The sequence below is a fragment of the Sinohyriopsis cumingii genome, chromosome 16 (genome assembly GCF_028554795.1).
Source record: "Sinohyriopsis cumingii isolate HCF-2022 chromosome 16, ASM2855479v2, whole genome shotgun sequence".
In the NCBI taxonomy this organism is placed as follows: Eukaryota; Metazoa; Mollusca; class Bivalvia; order Unionida; family Unionidae; genus Sinohyriopsis; species Sinohyriopsis cumingii.
In genome coordinates, this window is record NC_142976.1 from 51,571,885 (window position 1) to 51,593,029 (window position 21,145).

At 35.9% G+C, this 21,145-nt stretch overlaps 1 protein-coding gene across 1 annotated transcript in view; it reads right to left on the reverse strand.

The window, feature by feature from the left end:
• LOC149780395 (ATP-binding cassette sub-family A member 2-like) overlaps positions 1-20,874 on the reverse strand; it is an 86,765-nt gene extending 65,891 nt beyond the window's left edge. The window contains exons 1-9 of the mRNA XM_089937318.1: positions 20,821-20,874; positions 15,658-15,765; positions 14,828-14,921; positions 11,348-11,441; positions 10,577-10,674; positions 9,917-10,162; positions 6,518-6,639; positions 5,369-5,485; positions 1,340-1,553 (exon numbers count right to left, since the gene is read on the reverse strand). Of these exons, the coding sequence (XP_089793444.1) occupies positions 1,340-1,553; positions 5,369-5,485; positions 6,518-6,639; positions 9,917-10,162; positions 10,577-10,674; positions 11,348-11,441; positions 14,828-14,921; positions 15,658-15,765; positions 20,821-20,844 (1,117 nt within the window). The 5' untranslated portion in view covers positions 20,845-20,874. The remainder of the gene's footprint in view (positions 1-1,339; positions 1,554-5,368; positions 5,486-6,517; positions 6,640-9,916; positions 10,163-10,576; positions 10,675-11,347; positions 11,442-14,827; positions 14,922-15,657; positions 15,766-20,820) is intronic.
• Positions 20,875-21,145: the final 271 nt, after the last annotated feature.

The window sequence follows — 21,145 nt, forward strand, 5'->3', positions numbered from 1 at the left end:
ATCTGAAGACAGTAACCTAGATGTGGCATTGGTGCATAGGTATTTGAAGTTTCATTCTAAAATCTGAAGACAGTGACCTAGATGTGGCATTGGTGTATCGGTATACGAAGTTTCATTCTAAAATCAGAAGACAGGAACCTAGATGTGGCATTGGTGTATCGGTATACCAAGTTTCATTCTATAATCTCAGACGAGCAGAAAGAACGGTGTTATAGAAACAAAATCTCTTGAGCAATGTATTTGACCTTGAAAATTGAAGACTGAGCCTCCACTGTGGTACACGACACACCTTGTCATAATGGTAAACAAGCGTACATTGGAGAGGAAAGTAAAGTTTGATGAAGACGTAACATATTAAGTCTTGGCCTTGATCGTGAAGATAGGACCCCCAGTATGGTACACGACACACCTTGTGGTAATGACATACACGTATGTATACCTTGGAGTGGCAAGAAAAGTGTGAAGGAACTATAACATATTCAGCCTTGACCTTTAAGATAGGACCCCCCCCCCCAACGTGGTACATGAAACACCTCCTGGTGATGATAATTAACTATGCTAATATGTATCCATTCATCTCAAACAGCTTTAAAGTTAAAAAGTGGTAAGAAACATGTGATGGTAATGGTACAATGATGTGCAATGACTTTGACCTTGAAAATATGATCGCCAAAGTGAAACACGACACTCTTTCTACAGATGATGTATTAAAATTCCAAGAGATATCTCAAACAGCTTTAAAGTTATAAAGTGGAACTGAAAGGGTGACGAACAGGCAAATAAAGAGAAGTACAAAGGCATAGATCCTGCGTCATCCCACTGTCCCTATAAAAGACGAGAGACAAATAGAATTTCGAAGGAAAAAATAAAAGTCAAACTTGACTCGGCTCTTATTACATGAACTCGTATATAACAAATTATGTTTCAATTAATAACGTTCTTGCAAACATGTCAAAATTTCTAAGTCGTGACAAACGGGAAGACGCACGAACATGCGCAAGATTATATGTTCCAGCTGTTAATAAAATGGCAATTTAAACAAGACGCATCCAGTACCGGTGAAACAGCACACTTCACCCTGTAGATGACACAAAGCAGAACAACGGCAAAAACGTAACTGATATATAAAAGACGGAAATCTCAAAAATTTATAAAATGCGATAGGATAACGTTTTAATCTTCAGTCCTTTCTTGTTTCATTATTGTTTACAAACGATATTCATTCATTCATTCATTCATTTATTTATTCATTCTTTCATTCATTCATACATTCATTCATTCAGTCAGTCAGTCAGTCAGTCATTTATTGGTTTATTTATTTATTTATTTATAGTTTTACCTGCAATGACGGATACGTTATTAGCCTGTTGCTTCTTAAGAAAATAATCTTGTAGCTCCCTCTCTGTTTTGAATCCTTTGAAGACATCTAAATTAATTCCGTCAACGAAAGATAACCAACCACGTGCACTTCGGTCCAAAATCGACACCGTCACGTCCGTGAACGTAGTTTTCAGGTTCTCCGTCAAGCTTCGGGGAAGAAGTGTTTCAAAAATCTACCATTAAGTAAGAAAATATCTTAGTTGTAAAATATATTGTGACTAAACAGTTTTAACCTGATCTGCACATATATTCTTTAATTGTTGAAGTTTGCCTAAAATGTAAGTCTCTGCAAATTTAAAATTTATGTCCAACAAGAAAAATGTTCCGAGAACTAACACCACGAATGTGATAGAACGTTATCAGCGAAAACGTTGAGAAACTGCGAATATACAATTAGTTTTAAAAAAATACGATTACAAAAAAAAAACACTGGAGGGCGTATACCTGTTGCAAAAATGCCAACCTAAGGGAATATGTCTCATGTTTTAGAAACAAAATATAGCGGGGATGAAGGAGTGTCGGTTTCTTGACGGCCAACGAAAATGCTTTTTCGGCAGGCTATTGATTGATAATGGCAAGCTATTGACTGACAAGGGCAAACTATTGATTGACAAGGATAAGCTATTGATTGACAAGGGCAAACTATTGATTAACAGCGCGATTAATATGGAGCAAGCTTAGACCACTCGGACACTTTCTGCTGTCTAGAATATAAAACAGTGTTACAGTTATGATAAGAAAACACTGAAAATAGACTTCATTTGATTAAGGAATCCTAACCCAATATTGTGGTGAGATATTCGAGAACAGCGTCCACTTCAAATCTTAGTTTAGCTTTGAATTTATCTGAAGCAAATTTGTATCTGAAGGACGCTAAATAGTCATCAATATGACCGTTGTGCAATTGGTAATATTGCTAAAAGTATTGAAGTTTCGTGACAATATGCAGTTTTGTCATGTTTGACGTAAACCTTTTTAGTTTAAATTGAAACGTATTTGTAAGACATCTATATGTCCAAGGTTGTTTGTCACGTATTTAATGATGTGTAAATCGAAAATACTTGTATGTATTTCCATGTCATGAGCAAGAAAGGAACAGAATGGGAATGCAAACCATAAGCACAAATATAATTAATGAGAAAAAAAACGTTGGAAAATAGGGCGCAGAAAATAATAACTTTTTCCAACGGTCTGACCGAACATAAGGTATTCATCAGGAGACAATGAATGAATAAAAACTGTCAGAGATAATAACATGATTTGAACTTAAGTACAAGAACAAAATAATAAGAAATTATTGCACGTTACTGGAATGCATCTATCTTCTAAGAACAGACACACAAGCGTTATTACCTGAAGTTTGTTCAATGGAGGTAAACATTTCGAGTGACCTAGTTTGCTCAATAACAATGCCTATTTCGTATGTCCTAGATTTGCTGTTAAATGTGACCTATATAATGAAGTTTGATCTTTGAAGATAAGTCGAAAAAAAAAGAAAGCCAACAACAACAAAAACACACAAAATTGTTCACGTGTGTCGTTCAATCGGCGGAAAGAAATTATATGGGGTAGGGGTACGTCGAGTTCGTCAGGATGTGACGTATTCTTAACCATAAGAAACGAGTTCTTTTCCTGACTCAGAACAAAACACGAATGCGGTTTTGTATTTATTACATCCGGTACGCCTTGTAAATATGTTTAGCTTTATTGTTTAAATAAAATTCAAAACGAACTAGCATTTATAAAATTTCGATTCAGTGAGTCTAAATATATCTTAGCGCAGTCTTCAATGAAGAAACGTAAGTAGTTCGAATGTGTGCTCCATCGAATGCTAGATCAATCATGTACGATAATTGGGCCTGTAGTGAATAGTCTTAGCACTTAACCGACAGTACAACTGTGCCTACGACAAATTTCACGGGTATATACATTGCTAAACAAATGCTCTCCGCATTTTAGAATATTCAAAGCTGCAAGTTCTGGTACTTAATTTAACCATATCAGGGATAGGTAAAGGATAATAAAATTTATTTCGTTCAATACAAATTTTAAAAGCTGACATAAACTTCAGACTTCTTCAAATTGGGTAAATCACCATACAATGGACAATGCATTAAGACGTACAATCCGTTTCAACAACATCAATCCGATTTAGACAGGTCCTTTCATGTATTTTTCAATTATCATAATGAACAGTGTCTAACGCAGATTAGCCGCTCCAATTGTTAAACAGCACTAACGCTAATATTTGCTTAAATTATAAAATAAGAAACATACGTACGTGTAAATTTTAGGCATAAATGAGCTTGGGCTTTAATCATTTTATGTTGTTGTTTTTTTTTTCTTGTTCTTCTTTGTTGTTGTTTTTGTGGGCTTTTTGGAGGGCGTTGTTTGTAATTTCTTTGGAGGGTTGGAGGGTTGGAGGTTTGTCGCCACACATGTTCTGCTGGATGCAAACGGGGATATTTCACCAGGCCAGATTTTTATAGGAGGTACTTACATAGACATTTTCTCCGAATCGTTTTGAGCAGGATGTAATTTTCTTCATTTTAAAAGTTTCGTCTTGAACAGATCTTTCATAAGACATAAGCCTTGTTGTTGTTGTTATTGTAGGGTTTAACCCCTTTTTTCAGCACACGATAGGCTTTACCTGGCGGCCAGTATTAATGGTGGAGGAAGAACCCGGGAAAACCCCAGAAAGAACCAGCTTTCTCACATGCCCACATTAGCCGAATCCGAAGACGTAAGTCTGATTTGCCGGCATTACTATAGTAGTATACCGGTTTGGTCAGATGTTTACTTTATGCTCTGTGTGTACTGAATTAGTTGCTTATGCCCATACGTGTAGCAAGCTGCAGTCCTTAATGACAAATTGTTTTGAAAGTTATGCATCTTACAGGAAAGTTTTAGAAAAAGAAAAAACTTAAATTACTGAGCATCGACCTTGACGTTGAACGTAGGACCCGTAATAAGGTAAGGTACACGCTTTAATGTCGTTGTATGGTTTAACGCAATTTTTCAGCATAAGATAGACTATACATGGCGGCAAGTATAAATGGTGGAGGAAGAACCCGGGAAAACCCCGGAAAGAACTAACGGACACGAGAAGCTACTGGCAGGCTTTCTCACATGCACACATTGGCTGAATACGAGACTCGAACCCACGCAAACAGAGGTGAGATGGCAGTGATCCGTAACGGTGAGCGCTTTAGACCACTCAGCCACTCAGAGCCCAGAGACGCGCTTTGTAAAGATGATACACTAGTATACCACGCTTTGTAAAGATGATACACTAGTATACCATGCTTTGTAAAGATGATACACTAGTATGCCAGGCTTTGTAAAAATGATACAGTAGTATACCAGGCTTTGTAAAGATGATACACTAGTATACCACGCTTTGTAAAGATGATACACTAGTATACCGCGCTTTGTAAAGATGATACACTAGTATACTACGCTTCATCTCTTAAACTCAAGTGGCCTTAAAACAAAAACAATAAATAGGTAATCGATGGAAACGAAAGTGGGTCGTATTGGTGGATGGACCGAAAGGCGGACAGCATGCCAAACTATTTTAAACGTCAGGGTCAATATTACAAATTCAGATATCAATGAACAAAGATCATGTTACTACGACAGAAACAAGGACAACGTTATCAATGTCAGCTGGTATGACTACTTCTGGGAAGGTCACTTTCGTCTACATACCTGATCAAGAATAAAATGTATGCGTACGTCTTCCATACCCTTGGTAATAATTTATCCAAAGTGGAAATGAAAAATATGCATTTTACATGTCCTGCTAAAATTAAACATAGTAAATTGTCTATCTCAGAAATCCTTTTCAGACTGTGATCACTGGATAGAGATAATATATGTTTATATAAAGTGAAACACCGAGTTAATTTGCAGAGAGAGAGAGAGAGAGAGAGCATTAAATCCAGCGTTCATTCTTATCATTGTCGGTGACAGGCAAGAAAATTACCTGTTGAATTGAAATAGAGTCGATGTTGGCGGCGCTTTGTCTCATATTTCCAGATACATGCAGCCACATCTTGGCAACGTACGTCAGATTTCCGATCAGCTCCATTGTTTCATTCAACTGTAAAATGAAAGGACTGGGACAATCGAAGTTGTGTCAACTTAATCATTTAGCACTGTCAAATTATAAACTAATTCTAACTCTGGACTTCAAATAATACCAGTTTTAGGACAAATGGAACTGAAACTTGGGCCTTAGTCCTTTTTGCCTCTTATGTTTCGGACCCAGCAAATACGTTTAAGGAACTAGGTGATATGCATGTATATACTCCTCTCTGGTGTGATTCTCAAGGTCAATCATTCTTTCCACGGGCCAGTTCCTGCCTATTAAAAAACATACAACTCCTACAATAATGAGAAATCAACTGAGTCATCATTCTTTTCTTATCAATGTACATACATACATACATACATACATACATACATACAAGCAAAACATTTAGAAACTGCATATATATATATATATATATATATATATATACACACACACACATGGCAGACAGTATATTGAGTAGATCCTAGAAATTATGTGTGTGTGTGTGTGTGTGTGTGTGTGTGAAATGCTTATATTATTCTTTCTGGAATAAAATTATTTATTCCAAATAAATTAAAGACAGTTCATGTTTAAATATTCGTAATTTACCCCTGTTCTTATTTGCATATTTTTATTCGAGGGCAATACATTTATTTGCAGCGACAATGTTTGGGGCAAACAGTGAGCAGTTGTTCGCAGCGACGCTGAATGGCGCATACATTGGGCAGTTGTTCGCTGCTACATACTTTGGTGCAATGCATTGGGCAGTTGTTCGCAGCGTCAGTGTATGGGATATATATTGGGCAACTGTCCACTGCCACACTGTTGGGGGCAAGCAATGGGCAGTTATTAGCTGCCACGCTATTTGGGGCATAAAGTGGGCAGTGGTTCGCAGAGACGCTGTTTGGGGCATACAGTGGACAGTGGTTCGCAGCGACACTGTCTGGAGCATACAGTGGGAAGTTCTTTTGCATTGATCGTGCATATTGGCATATCGGGATCAGTATTTTTTCATATCGATGCTGTATTAGGCATACAAAGGGGCTACATATATCTTACCTTAGCAATGATTTGGTTAGCAGCGGTATTGTTTGGAGCATACAGGATTTTTGGATTGCTGTAAAATATATGTGTCAATATCTCCAAATGCTCTTGCGTTGATGATTCAAGATGTAATTTACCTGAAGAAAATTAACAGTGATTTGGAACATAATACAATGTATACCTCTCTCTCTACCACCACCCCTCTCTCTCTCTCTCTCTCTCTCTCTCTCTCTCTCTCTCTCTCTCTCTCTCACACACACACACACACACACACAGACACACACACACGTGCACTTATATTACAATTTTTTTTTTTGCTTCATTCCTTAGACGCCTTCGGATATGACTTTAGAAATATGCACGCCATAATGTGCGTAATTTTTTCCACAATTCCGAAATGCGCAAATTTCAACTTTGACATTAGTTTTGCTACCTTATGGCCATTTATCATTAGGGTTGATACCTTATGGCCATTCATCATTACGGTTGATACCTTATGGCCATTCATCATTACGGTTGATACCTTATGGCCATTCATCATTACGGTTGATACCTTATGGCCATTCATCATTAGGGTTGATACCTTATGGCCATTCATCATTACGGTTGATACCTTATGGCCATTCATCATTACGGTTGATACCTTATGGCCATTTATCATTAGGGTTGATACCTTATGGCCATTTATCATTAGGGTTGACACCTTATGGCCATTCATCATTGCGGTTGATACCTTATGGCCATTTATCATTAGGGTTGATACCTTATGGCCATTCATCATTAGTTTTGATACCTTATGGCCATTCATCATTAGTTTTGATACCTTATGGTCATTCATCATTAGGGTTGATACCTTATGGCCATTCATCATTAGGGTTGATACCTTATGGCCATTCATCATTAGTTTTGATACCTTATGGCCATTCATCATTAGTTTTGATACCTTATGGCCATTCATCATTAGGGTTGATACCTTATGGCCATTCATCATTACGGTTGATACCTTATGGCCATTTATCATTAGGGTTGATACCTTATGGCCATTCATCATTAGGGTTGATACCTTATGGCCATTTATCATTACGGTTGATACCTTATGGCCATTTATCATTAGGGTTGATACCTTATGGCCATTCATCATTAGGGTTGATACCTTATGGCCATTCATCATTAGGGTTGATACCATGTTGGCCTGACCCTACACCATTTTGATTAACCGCATAAGCATTGTCATTGAATCTGCTTAACTAAAGCGTGCAACAAGGGACTTATCAATGAGTAGCATTCACAATAAAACCTTTTGTTGTCAAATAAATGAACATCTCAATATTTACCAATTAGAATATTCCTTTCTGATGAAAACAAGATTTCATTTAATAGTTTTTGAAACAATGTCTAACTTAATTATCTAACACTACTTATCAAATGTTGAGGATGAATTTTATAGACCCGTGGAATGCAGTATAAGCATTGAAAAGAAATTGTTTTGTATAATCGTTCGATCAGTGATTCCTCTAAATCAATAAATGTGTACAAATGTCCAACTTTATAACTTTGTCTATGGAAATAAAAATACATTTGGTAAAACTTTTAGCATCATGTCAAAAAATGACAACATTCACAGCATGTATAATTTAAACTGATTTTAGATACATTCATATATCATGTCAACATATATATATATATATATATATATATATATATATATATATATATATATATATATATATATATATAGTAGGATAAATGATTATGGTTTGGTATTTATCGATGTGTAAATTTATCTAATCACTCACAAAGTTTACATAAATTCCTTCGGACTTTATTTACTTTGTGAGTGATAAGGTAAAATTTACACATCGATAAATACCCAACCATGATCATTTAATCCTTATAATTCCAATTCATTTCCTTTCTAACATCAGATCAGCAGATTTAACCAACAAAACATTCACTTGTATGTGCATCGAAGTTTTCTTTCATTAGCCTCTTAATTGCGGTAGAATACATAGCCATATCTTCGCTAGCCTAGATTCGTCGATTCCTTATACAGTGATACTGGGTAGAATGTCATTGTGGGTCATGCCAGTGATACACTGTTATGATCAATATTTTAATATATAAAAAATGGTTGTTGCGGTTAAACTAGGAATATTCCTTTTTTTAAATTACGGTTGCGTATGGCACGTGTTGTTATAGCAACGTCGTTGTTACTTTCTACGCATTTCGATCTTTCAAAACCAAAAATCGTGTCCATTTTTAGTGACATCCCTTGGTTGACATATGACCCTGACCTCTAATAAACGCTGCTTAACATGTTGGCAAGGTGAAATGCAATAATTTCCGAAGATTGGCTTCTAAAGCCTGTTATATGCCTTCTTCAGCAAAGGGATGAGTGTTGGAGTGAAGGAAGGTCTGTGCAATTACATTGTTTTAACTTATAATGGTCAATTTTATGCTGTGTCTAGTCATTTTTTTATCGGAAATCACAGGAATGGGTGGGTGGGAGCTTGTTGTTATTTATTATTAGGGTGTAAGGCGTTGATGTGGATAAAACTTCACATCAAATGATTTGGTAACAGGGAATCAAAAGTAGTCCGCAGAATTTATCGATCTGTAAAAAATTCCAGATCAGTATCACGTGACCTTTTACATTCAATCAAAGCGTAGAGCGTAGAAGACGCAGTCATTGGAATTATATATATATATATATATATATATATATATATATATATATATATATATATATATATATATATATATACACACACACACTCCGGTCCACATATATTCTTACATAAAGATTAAATTCAGAATTATTTTAAAGTCTGCTAGTAAATGCAGGTTCCTTACACAGAATAAACTTAGTTAATTTAAGTAATAAATACCGGATTATATTATGAAAATAAGTTATATTTTTAATTATTATTGTAACAAACAAAGGGGTTACTTAACCGAGCGATATCAAATCCAAGCATCAAGTTGTTGTTGTTGTAGGGTTTAACGCCATTTTTTCAGCACAAGATAGGCTATACATGGCGGCCAGTATTAATGGTGGAGGAAGAACCCAGGAAATCCCCGGAAAGAACCACCGACCCTCGAGAAGCTACTGGCAAGCTTTCTCACATACCCACATCCAAGCATCAAGTAAACCATGGCATCATGGAAACTTACTAATACTTCACTCAGTGACGTTTGTTCCTAGTAATGGTCTAATTATTTCGGTCTGAGGAATATTTCCCTAGGACCGACTTCCCATAATCAAACAAGTAATCACAAACATATAAGGAACCCTTAAAACGTAGCGCTATAGACAAATGAGCATATTCCAAATGTATTTCATCATGTTACCTTTGGGTAATATAACCAAGTTCATATATTGTCTGAAACAATATGTAGAGTTTATGTGTTTACCAGTGGAATTGGCAGATGATGAATTTCCTTCTCCACATATGTATGGCTGGACATTGCGCCAAATATCGATCAGACGATCTACAGGGCGCTGTTTCACCCTAGTAGAGGACGAATTGCGAACTTGTTCCGACACGTTGTTGTCTGGATAATTGGCTTCCGAATTTGTATTCAATGTGTAATCAAATTTTTCTTTAAGATCCTTTCCAAAAAAGGAATCCAGTTCAAGTAACGATAAAGCTAGTTTCTCTGAAGAAAACAAAAATGTTTTATAATAAAACCATACAATGTGACAAGAATGAAGAAATAATGCTAACATGTTTCGAAGTTAAACCATATGATAAAACCTCATAGATGCAAAGTGAAAATTAACCAGCATTTTGAATAGCTATCTTTAAAACATTTTTGGAAATGTTATCTAATTTTCTCACACAAGTTTTAATATTCGTATTTGCATGGGGATATTATTAACATGGTGAAGTGTTGCAAAAGCTTATCCTTATTCTGAATTAATTTCCTCTAAAACAATTTTTTTTTAAACATGCTGAACAAAAGAAAAACAGGATTTGATAGGCATATTTAATTGTAAGCAGTTCCATTTGAGGTAGAGATCAGTAATGGGGCCATCTTAGGATATTGTGATGTGTTTGCAATTTAAATTACCTGATATGTTTGAAGAATCACATTGGACAGGTGTTCCTAATTTACACTTTTGTAGCACGTGAACGATATCATCAAGGTGTCTCAAAAGTTCTGTTAATCTGGTAAAATAAGTCAAGAAATGGACAAAATGTAGTTCTTACAGCGGGACCTCACTGTCATTAATCTCATTTTAGCCATTTTTAATATTATTTTTAATTATTTTTTTTTTAAATTATCTATAACAAACGTTCCCCACGGCAGCAATGAAATGATTGGGGGTAGCAGAGAGTGGAAGTAGGTGGCAGAGAGTGGAAGTAGCGAATAATATTTCATAAATATTCGACCTCTGCCTGAATGCCTTAAGGCCGTTACACAAAACAGACTAGACACAACTTGGACTGTATTTTAGAACCCTGTTGTTAAAACTAAGAAACACTGTTATCATACTTTCGCTCGAAAACAAAACATTGTCCTAATCCACGCCCAAGCCCACCCCGCCCGAAAAATATTGATATCTGATAATAAAGAATAGTTTACGAAAGACTGAAGTCAAAAGGACACAGTATTTAGGTAGTATAATAAAAATTCAAAAAATACAAAAGAGTACCCCTTATTCTGTCTGTTGCATGAGATAATGAGAGCCTAAGAGGAAAAGACCGAAGATACAGAGTAAAAAATTGGACAGTAGGCCTGGTTTAAAAGGTAATAACGGAGGTAATGACAATTATGGAATGTGACAGACAGACAGACAGACAGACAGAGGCAGAAAGGCAGACTGAGACAGATAACTACCTCTGGTCATGGTGATGTTCTGTTTGGTCACTGCACATACTTTTCATCAAAGGAATGATACCGGCGGTAGGAAGGGGCATGGGTTTAAAGTGGTCTGAAATATCAAAACATTTGCCACACAGTTTTACTGGGATTTATATGTTATGTTTTGAAAAGATCAATTAGAGTGTGCGCACCAGTTCAATAGAACCTATCTTCACAGATTATTCCTCCAACAGTAAATAACATTGACATAACTTTCCATTGACTTGATACAGCGGAGCTTTATGACTTTTAAGTGAAATCAACTAAAAAATGCAAGCATAAGTATTGATGTATTGTGTTCATTGATTAATACACTGCTCAGCACATCTAATGGCAAACTATCTTCAATCATTCATATATATATATATATATATATATATATATATATATATATATATATATATATATAACTAGTTTTAATTGTTTTGACTCTTGCTTTTGTTAGTGTTTATCTGCAAACATGCAACACAGCCCTTGATCACCAGAAATGACGCCCAAGCTAATTGTTCTGTATTACAAAATAATTAATTTTCTTTACCTCAGTTATGTGAAATTTTTACCCCTTCCTAAATAATATAGTGATGCTCAAACCAAACCAGTTAAAAGATGAAAAACTAAGGGCGGACATCGAGTTAGGGATCACTACAGTATCGTTTAAAGCTGTGGTTCTTAAACAAGGGGTTCACGAAGTTAAATAGCATCGCCGTGAGTCTTGACCTTCCAGTCATCGCAGTTAGCATATGAAATGTTTTGAAGTTAAGAAGGCGTCTTCATACAGTAAAAGTACGCTAACCACTGCTTTAAGGCTACATTAGGAGATTCGATGGCTAAGGAACCGGTGATTTTATTGGCCGTGGAAAGGGGGGGGGGCGGTGAGAGGGACGTATGGGATTTTTATTTGACCCGTAATACTTTTATTTCTTTGAAATGACGAAAGTAGTAGTAGTAGTAGTAATAGTAGTAGTATATTATTTTATTTTATGCAATCAACTTACATAATAGATATACAAGTTTGTTTCTTTAGGTTTGTTTTCCCGATAAATCAGAGCAAAAGTCTCTTACCGTGCTAAATGAGATCCTAAAAATGCCTTCCCCATCCAACAAATTTAATGATAGGCCCTTAAGGTATTAAAATAAAGTGTGCCGGGAAAAAAAAAAAAACCTGAAGGGTGACAGCTCAAAACTTGTTTTGATTGTTCCTGGTAGATTACCGTGCTGTGTCTGTAGGCAATGTCATTTTGCTCCAGTGACCTTGGCACAATATAACACCATTTGAAGTTTATCTGAACACCTTGAAACTGATTCGTAAGACGAACGTGTCCGAGTACCGGTTTCACTCAGGTATTTTTCACTATCCAACGTGCCGAATACATTACATTAATTAATATTTCGCTTTCCAGAATATTAATTACTGTAAGTTCAGGAGAAATTTGTATCGGTAAAGCTCCTGACTGAAAACCATCGGTTGCAAGTAAACGTTTTGTTTTTAAATTGGTTTGGATTATTGAGGTTTTACAATTTTACCTAAAAGGAGATGCAATCAATGATGTGCATTAGTTGAAAATTATGTATATTAATATACTGATCATGTTTCTGTTGATATGTATAGCAGAACTGATCGCATTACCTTTCTTTCAAAATACGAAGTTATTTATACGATTGGATACAATGTTACTAGGCACAAACTATACCACTTACAAACTTGTTTTCATGCTAGACTTTGTAGCCAAAAATGTCAAAGGTGAAGAGTTCGAGGCTCGTTTTAAGTTCAAAATCATTTGATTAATGATTGCTCAGGTGCATAATAACGGGCTAGGATGAACCGTAGATAACCATAACTCCCTTTGAGCTGCGCAACCACATGCACCAAATGTGATAGCTCTCATTCCAGCCAGGTATACAGACGATTACGTTTGTTGTAATCTGTAACCAGTGCGTGTGCCGGTTTTTTTTTTTTTTTTTTTTTTTTCCTCGATCATGGGCCAAGGCTGTTTCTGGAATTTGGGGGTGGGGGGTTGGGGGAGGGTGACCGCTTAAATGGCATTTAGCAGCTTCGCTTGCCATCCCGTTCGTTTGTAACCTACTAGAGAATTGAAAACAAATAAATTCAAGGATATGCACAAAACTTAAGTCGATCATCAATTTATAATTTCTAACCCGTTTGTAATATTACCTGCAGCCCGAATGTACTAATATGATCACAACACATTTCGTTCTCTCCGTACATGAGAATAATTGAACTAGGGAAAAATGAGTGATAGCATTGATCCACTTCCGGTGTTCCATCTTGCTAAGTTCAGTAGGATACAGTCCCATTTTTGACATGATAGTGCGAAAAGGTTGATGTTAGAAAATAGTTTTCAACTTCAAAGTTATATGTGCAACTAGTATATATATATATATATATATATATATATATATATATATATATATATATATATATATATATATATATATTCATTCAAGTATTAATTATAATATTTTGTATAAGTAACTATGATCATTAGTTGGATGTGTTTGTGGCAATTTTCGTGCTATAAGGGGGTGTCTAACGACTGAGAAAAAATTAGAGTTGATTCCTCACAAGTATTGCTGACATACTGATCAAGAATGAGCTGGCTGATACTCATGGTTGCATGGTTGTCAATGATACGCATGCATCAAGAATGAGCTGGCTGATACTCATGGTTGCCAATGATACGCATGCATCAAGAATGAGCTGGCTGATACTCATGGTTGCCAATGATACGCATGCATCAATTGCACATATCAGTAGTGGATAAGAGTTGGAGCATACGCTTTGTTCATCTGCCCGTGTAATACCAAGCAAGAAAATAAAGGGTGAAATCCATATATGTTTCTAATTCGTCCATTAATTGTCTTAAACAATTATCAATATACATTTCATTATTCAAAACAATTTCATCTAAGCCTTCTATATAAATTAGATTTATTGTTGATTGTCGAAGAGCTAGCTATACACATAATCCTTGTAAAGCCAATAGGCTTTTCAAAGGTGTTTCCGGCGAACATTTCAAATATATTCAATAAAAGGTAGTAACACACTTTCAAAGAGAAACTTAGAGTAAAAAAAAACCTTCAGTATCCTTAAGCCCTAGGAAAATAGTTCGATATGGCAATTTACAAACTGGGCTGCTGACATGACATTTCACTTTCCCAGCACCGATATCAAGTTATCCGGGCTAATTCTGTTTGGAATATATCACCGTATATATTCAACTAAAATAAGAAACAGGGTAAACGTCAATCGAACACAGAGCATTCAAGCATCTAATGTTCAAGTCTAGAAATGCGTGTTTCCTTAGCTACCACGTCCATATTGACCCATATATTCTGTACTGATACTAGTTATTCGATTTTGGTCAGGCTCTCTTATTATCAAATCGATTTAAATACCCGTAGCTATTAGACAACCAAACAAACAGTCATACTTACACTCTTTAATCTTAAAGGCTTCTTGATTCCTTCGTACCAGAATTAAAATCATAAACAAAACCAGGGGAGTCAGAAGTTCAAATAGCAATACAAACTGAAATAGAAAGGGATATAGTATAGTGCTTTAATCTGTATGCTTGAAAAAACATGATTTTCGTAGTTACCTATATCTCCCCCTCCCCTCTCTCTCTCTCTCTGCTTCAATGTCGGGCGAATGATGCTCAAGTGCGATAGAGTGATATGTATGTATGTATGTATGTATGTATGTCGAAGAATACGTAATTTTGAAACAATATTTCCATTCAAAACATAATCATGCAAGCTGTTTTATAAGTTCAGTGCTTTCATTTCTGTTTATTGATTGTCGTGTTATTCGTAACTGACTTGGACAAATATTCAGTGAGAGTCTAAAGCACGAAATCATGTTAAAACTAGTCTTTAATTGTTGGTTGTAAGGATTATTTTACTGCATATCACATAATGTCGGACATACGCTTTGGAAAGGCTGTTATTTGGCAAATGATAGCCAGCAAACTAAGTTACAATATTGTGTTGCTAGCTGGTGTCCAAACCTGTTCGCTCTATTATTTTGTACAATATCTTTTGGTTCTTACCTTTCCATTATTCCGGAAATTGTAGTTTCAATGTCAGTAAATGTATATATATATATATATATATATATATATATATATATATGTATAACACAGAGCACCCACACTTTGTATGTGTTTCTCTTGCCTTGATTTAATATTAATTACATAACGAACTGAATAATTACGCTCTCTCTCTCTCTCTCTCTCTCTCTCTCTCTCTCTCTCTCTCTCTCTTACCGGGCTTCTTCGTTTGATGGTAAAGTTTTTCCACAGCAGCAGTCTCAATTGATGGAAAAAGCCGGTTTTGTCTCTTTCTATCCGCCTTCCTTCCGACTCTTCTTCTTCCTAGAGGATAAAATACGCAATGCATAATATGTGTTTGGGTTATTCTTTCGCTATCGTTCTTTCAAATATGCACCGACCTATATATTAATTGTGATGTTTATCGTCCACTTAAACTTAATACTTGTCCTGTAATTTTGTTGTTCTTCATGCCACTTTATATGTCTACAGGATCACCCCAACCATCATACCCCACCACACCCCAACCCCTTACATCTGAACTGCTGGGCATTTGTAATCATCATTTTCTTTTCTCTTTTTTTCTTGGGGGGGGGGGGGGTCTTAATGAATGTCACTAGAAACAAATGAATCTTATATTGCAGTTAATTTTAAAAGGGTTTTCCATTAGACAATAAACGTCGATGCTTTGTGCTTATGTTAATACTACCGTTATGTGAAAATATACTGGAGTAGTCAAGACGTTTCAAAAGATTTGCAAAGCTTTCTTTTATTGTAAATTAATTGTCTGTAACCAAAAGCCTGGCAGGTAGTTATCTATACTCAAAACTAAAACGGCAAAAGAATCGTATCGTATTATTTAAACGTATAATTCACGCCAATTGTTTATTGCTTTTAAATTGGCAAGTTAGAATGTATTTATATAAGTAGGTCTCTTTTCGAGAAATTGATGAAACCTTTCCGAAGCGAACATGTTGAATTCTTTCATAATTTTGCCCCAGAACGTGTTCCTTTAAAACATGTAGCAACGTGTAAACATATAAATACGGCACCATACCTACGTATAAATTGCTCCTGCTGAGCCATATATCACAACTGTTAAATGCAACAAAAAAGGACGCTCGTATGATTTTGCTGTAGATATACGACACTTATGTATTTGACCAGTTTGGTCTATATTTTAAAATTATTTATATGTATGACCCTAATATATGCAGGGCAGTGGTCAATTAGATTGATCCAGGCTGTACATTTATCAATTCGTTCACATTACAGTATGACATCGATGGTTAAAAAAAAGTGTGTAACTAATTAGGGTTGTTGTTTCTATAGGGGTTAACGCCATTTTCCAGCACAAGTATACTGGCGACCATTAGAAATGGTGGAGGAAGTACAGGGAAAACCCCGGAAAGAACCACCGGCCCACTATAAGCTACTGGTAAGCTTTCTCAAGTACCCACATTGGCCGAGCTCGAGACTCGAACCCACGCAGAGAGAGATGAGATGGCAGTGATTCATAACGGTGAGCGCTTTAGACCACTTCGCCAATCGGGACCCCGCTAATTAAGGTTCATTTGTACGCTATGACCCCTCTAAGAACACAGCTATTACGCACGGTATTGGACTTGTCAACAACGTCCACAAGTTTAATTACTCCTTACATGCTTAAGAACTCAAGACAAACATTGAGGATACAAAATAAGTGAAGATTATTGGACGTTGTATGTGGCACTTTATCTCCAAGACTTGACTATTGGCTGGAATATCAGCGTGGAATTTGATTTCTTTCAAAAATAATTTTATGAGACTTTAATCAGTTTTTACTTTTTTCTTCACATTTTCCGCATACATTGTATCATCTTTTTTCTCTTCCTGGCGAGCCAAAATTATATCGTGCTTACAAAATGGGAGCTTGCGCCTGTGCCATGATTTGCTGACGGTTATCTCAAAAAGGACGCAAAACTCTCCATTTTTATCGTTTAAAACGTCTGTGCAAACCTGTATAAAGACATTTTTATCGTTTAAAACGTCTGTGCAAACTTATATAAAGACCTTTTTATCGTTTAAAACGTCTGTGCAAACCTGTATAAAGACATTTTTATCGTTTAAAACGTCTGTGCAAACTTGTATAAAGACCTTTTCATCGTTTAAAACGTCTGTGCAAACCTGTATAAAGACATTTTTATCGTTTAAAACGTCTGGGCAAACTTGTATAAAGACCTTTTTATCGTTTAAAACGTCTGTGCAAACCTGTATAAAGACATTTTTATCGTTTAAAACGTCTGTGCAAACCTGTATAAAGACATTTTTATCGTTTAAAACGTCTGTGCAAACTTGTATAAAGACCTTTTTATCGTTTAAAACGTCTGTGCAAACTTGTATAAAGACCTTTTTATCGTTTAAAACGTCTGTGCAAACCTGTATAAAGACATTTTTATCGTTTAAAACGTCTGTGCAAACTTGTATAAAGACCTTTTTATCGTTTAAAACGTCTGTGCAAACCTGTATAAAGACATTTTTATCGTTTAAAACGTCTGTGCAAACCTGTATAAAGACATTTTTATCGTTTAAAACGTCTGTGCAAACTTGTATAAAGACCTTTTTATCGTTTAAAACGTCTGTGCAAACCTGTATAAAGACCTTTTTATCGTTTAAAACGTCTGTGCAAACCTGTATAAAGACCTTTTTATCGTTTAAAACGTCTGTGCAAACTTGTATAAAGACCTTTTTATCGTTTAAAACGTCTGTGCAAACTTGTATAAAGACCTTTTTATCGTTTAAAACGTATGTGCAAACCTGTATAAAGACGTGCATTCGATGTTCACTTCTATTATCCAGCGCACACAGTTATAAATACTCAAATTTTAAAATTGATGTCTATGGAAAATAGAGTATGCCCTACCTATATCGCTGAAACTATCAACCGATCATCTTGAAATCTCTGTTTCCTTTGTACTACGAGCTATGTTGACGTATATTACCTACCCGTATAGAAAATCTTTACATTATGAGGAAAACCTAACAATCATGTTATGGTCCATAACGCTAGTTTTTGTATAGAGATACGAATGTAGACATTAATATCTCCTCGCATTATGGAATAACAGATGTGTGTATACGCCGCTGACAGATGTACGTGTCATGTAATGAGTAAAATGAATAGTACCCATTGTAAATATTGGTACTTGTACATTACACAGTCCAGTCTGACATAGGTACGCGAGATCAAGTCGAGACTCAAACCCACGCTGACAGAGATATGTGACTGATTCGTAAACGCGATCGTCTTATAACACTGCCACGCGAGGCCGCTCACAAATAATATGAAATAATAACTTTAAGGTGAAATATACCAATGTGAAAGGGAACAAAATAAAAATGAAAACTTTAGTCGCAATGCTTAAAGGTCACCAGTCATCCTGCAACATTTTTCTTTTTACATCAGATTTGCATTACATGATTAAAAGTAGTTATACTCGCACAAAAAGAATTAAAAAATTATCAAGTATAAAGAAAAAAATAATTTAATTACTCAAAATAGAATTATACAACGCTATTACTTCCCCTTAGCTACCATTTCCACCTATAAAGGACGCTAACCGGAAATGACGTATATTTATCCCCACAAGACGAAGTACGTGTTTGTTGTCGACAAAAAAAAAAAAACCCCACTATAAACAAGTACGTCATGGGGGGAAGGGGGATTTTCCCGCCCCCTTCCCCGAATTTGTATGTGCTGTACAATTTATGTAGCCTATATACGAAAATTAACAAGCCCGTCAAGTTTGCCCCCCCCCCCCCACCAAGTTATCAAGTCCCTCCACCCCCGAAAAAAAGTTGAGTGGCTAGGTTGAATAGAAGGGATACATGTACGTCATGTACATCATACCCGTTTTTGGCACGCGGAAACTACCGGTTGTTTACAGAGATTGCCGAATAATTTTTTCATTATAAAAGCGTATTTTTTAAAGTCAAATCAAACATTTTTATGGTGTGCATACATAACAAATGCATTTTTTTATAACTATAATACTAAATGAGACTGGAGGGGCGTTTAGAAACGGCAGGCCCAAGGGTCCCATGAAACAAATTATTTTACTGAGAGGGAGCCCCATAATCAAGTTTCTCAGGCGATCCCCAAATTTATTGTTACACGACTGTGCCCTTTGCATACGAGTATATCTCGCAAAGCGAATCTGCGCTAGAGTTGTATGATAATATTCTTTCTTACCATATAATAATTTCCCTATTATAGATAGCAGCCTCATGATGGTTCTAGATACAACACTTTCTGCTTGATGTATAGTTGTACCTCTGTGTGTGTGTGTGTGTGTGTGTGTGTGTGTGTGTGTGTGTGTGTTGACATTGTATGAACAATCATTCATTGTTCATCGATTATCTGAAATGATTGTAATTTAAACCAACGTCTATACATGCAAACCTAGTACGGAGTTTCAATAGCAGACTGGAGAAAGGCAGCTTTTCGAAAAGTAAGTTCATGATCACTGTGTCCTATATTCTAACCCAATTAAATCATTTTGCATTTTTCTGAACTGCTCATGTTCAGAGAACAAGTTTCCACACGGATTGATCAAGTATTATATTTATAGAACAGACCATTGTATTTACAGTTCATTGCATTGCTTGAGGTCGCTTACTTAGAAATGATTGATATAATAATTGCTTGCTACAACAGAAAAAAGAGACAATTGGCTGTCCTACAATTCTTCTTCTCCACATAAACAACTGCTCAAAAGGTAAAGAGGGACGTATGATTCTCAGAGATCGAGAGAGAGAGAGAGAGAGAGAGAGAGAGAGAGCAACCTTGATGTGTTCATTTCAAGATGAAACAGTGGCCAAGACCAGAAACATTACAATTTCGTATAATTTACCACACAAAAAATGAAACTCATTTTTGGATTTTGCATGAGACTGAAACATACCCGAACCCACTCCCACCCCATCACAATTTCCAACATTCCACTCTCACCCATAAACCCTTTCCTCCCTGTTCCAGGCAAGACTGGTGTTATTTACAGGGTGGGGTGGGTGGGCAGCTGGATCTTCCACAGCTTTAGACGTAAAAGTAAACATGGTTTATGACCATAGCGTCTACCTCATTTGAAGAAAAAAAAAAAGCAATGGCACTTTAATGCAATGCAATTATTGTTCAACCCGCCCTATACAAAATCGATTTTGAGAGAAAACATGCATTGAGCTCACTGATATTAACTTAACCTCATGTATACGTCTGAAGATTTCACCGTGCGTTTTGACGGCAACATGAAAAAGTTGATTTGCATATGAAGTCTTACGCGATTAAAATATAAAACTTCTAATTGTAAAAGATAATTCGTTAATCAATAGATTAAGAAATACCTCTTTGTCCTGATTACTCGCCATATCGCTTCTAGTCGGGTCGTGTACAAACTGCTGTTTACATATTGTATATTTGAATGCTTGTGAAAAGAACTTGTAAGTACATGTATTTTCAGAGATCGTTATGTTCCGGCGAAAGCCGTTAACGTTCGGGTCAGTCTATCAAATGACGCATAACTAACATATCCCGGATAATATTGACTTGAATTCTATCACTTTCAACAAAATCGATTTACATAAGGCTCCACATAATGGTCGCATTGACATAAATGAACAAAATTTAAAAAAAAAAACACTTTATTTAGTATTACACTTTATAAAGCAG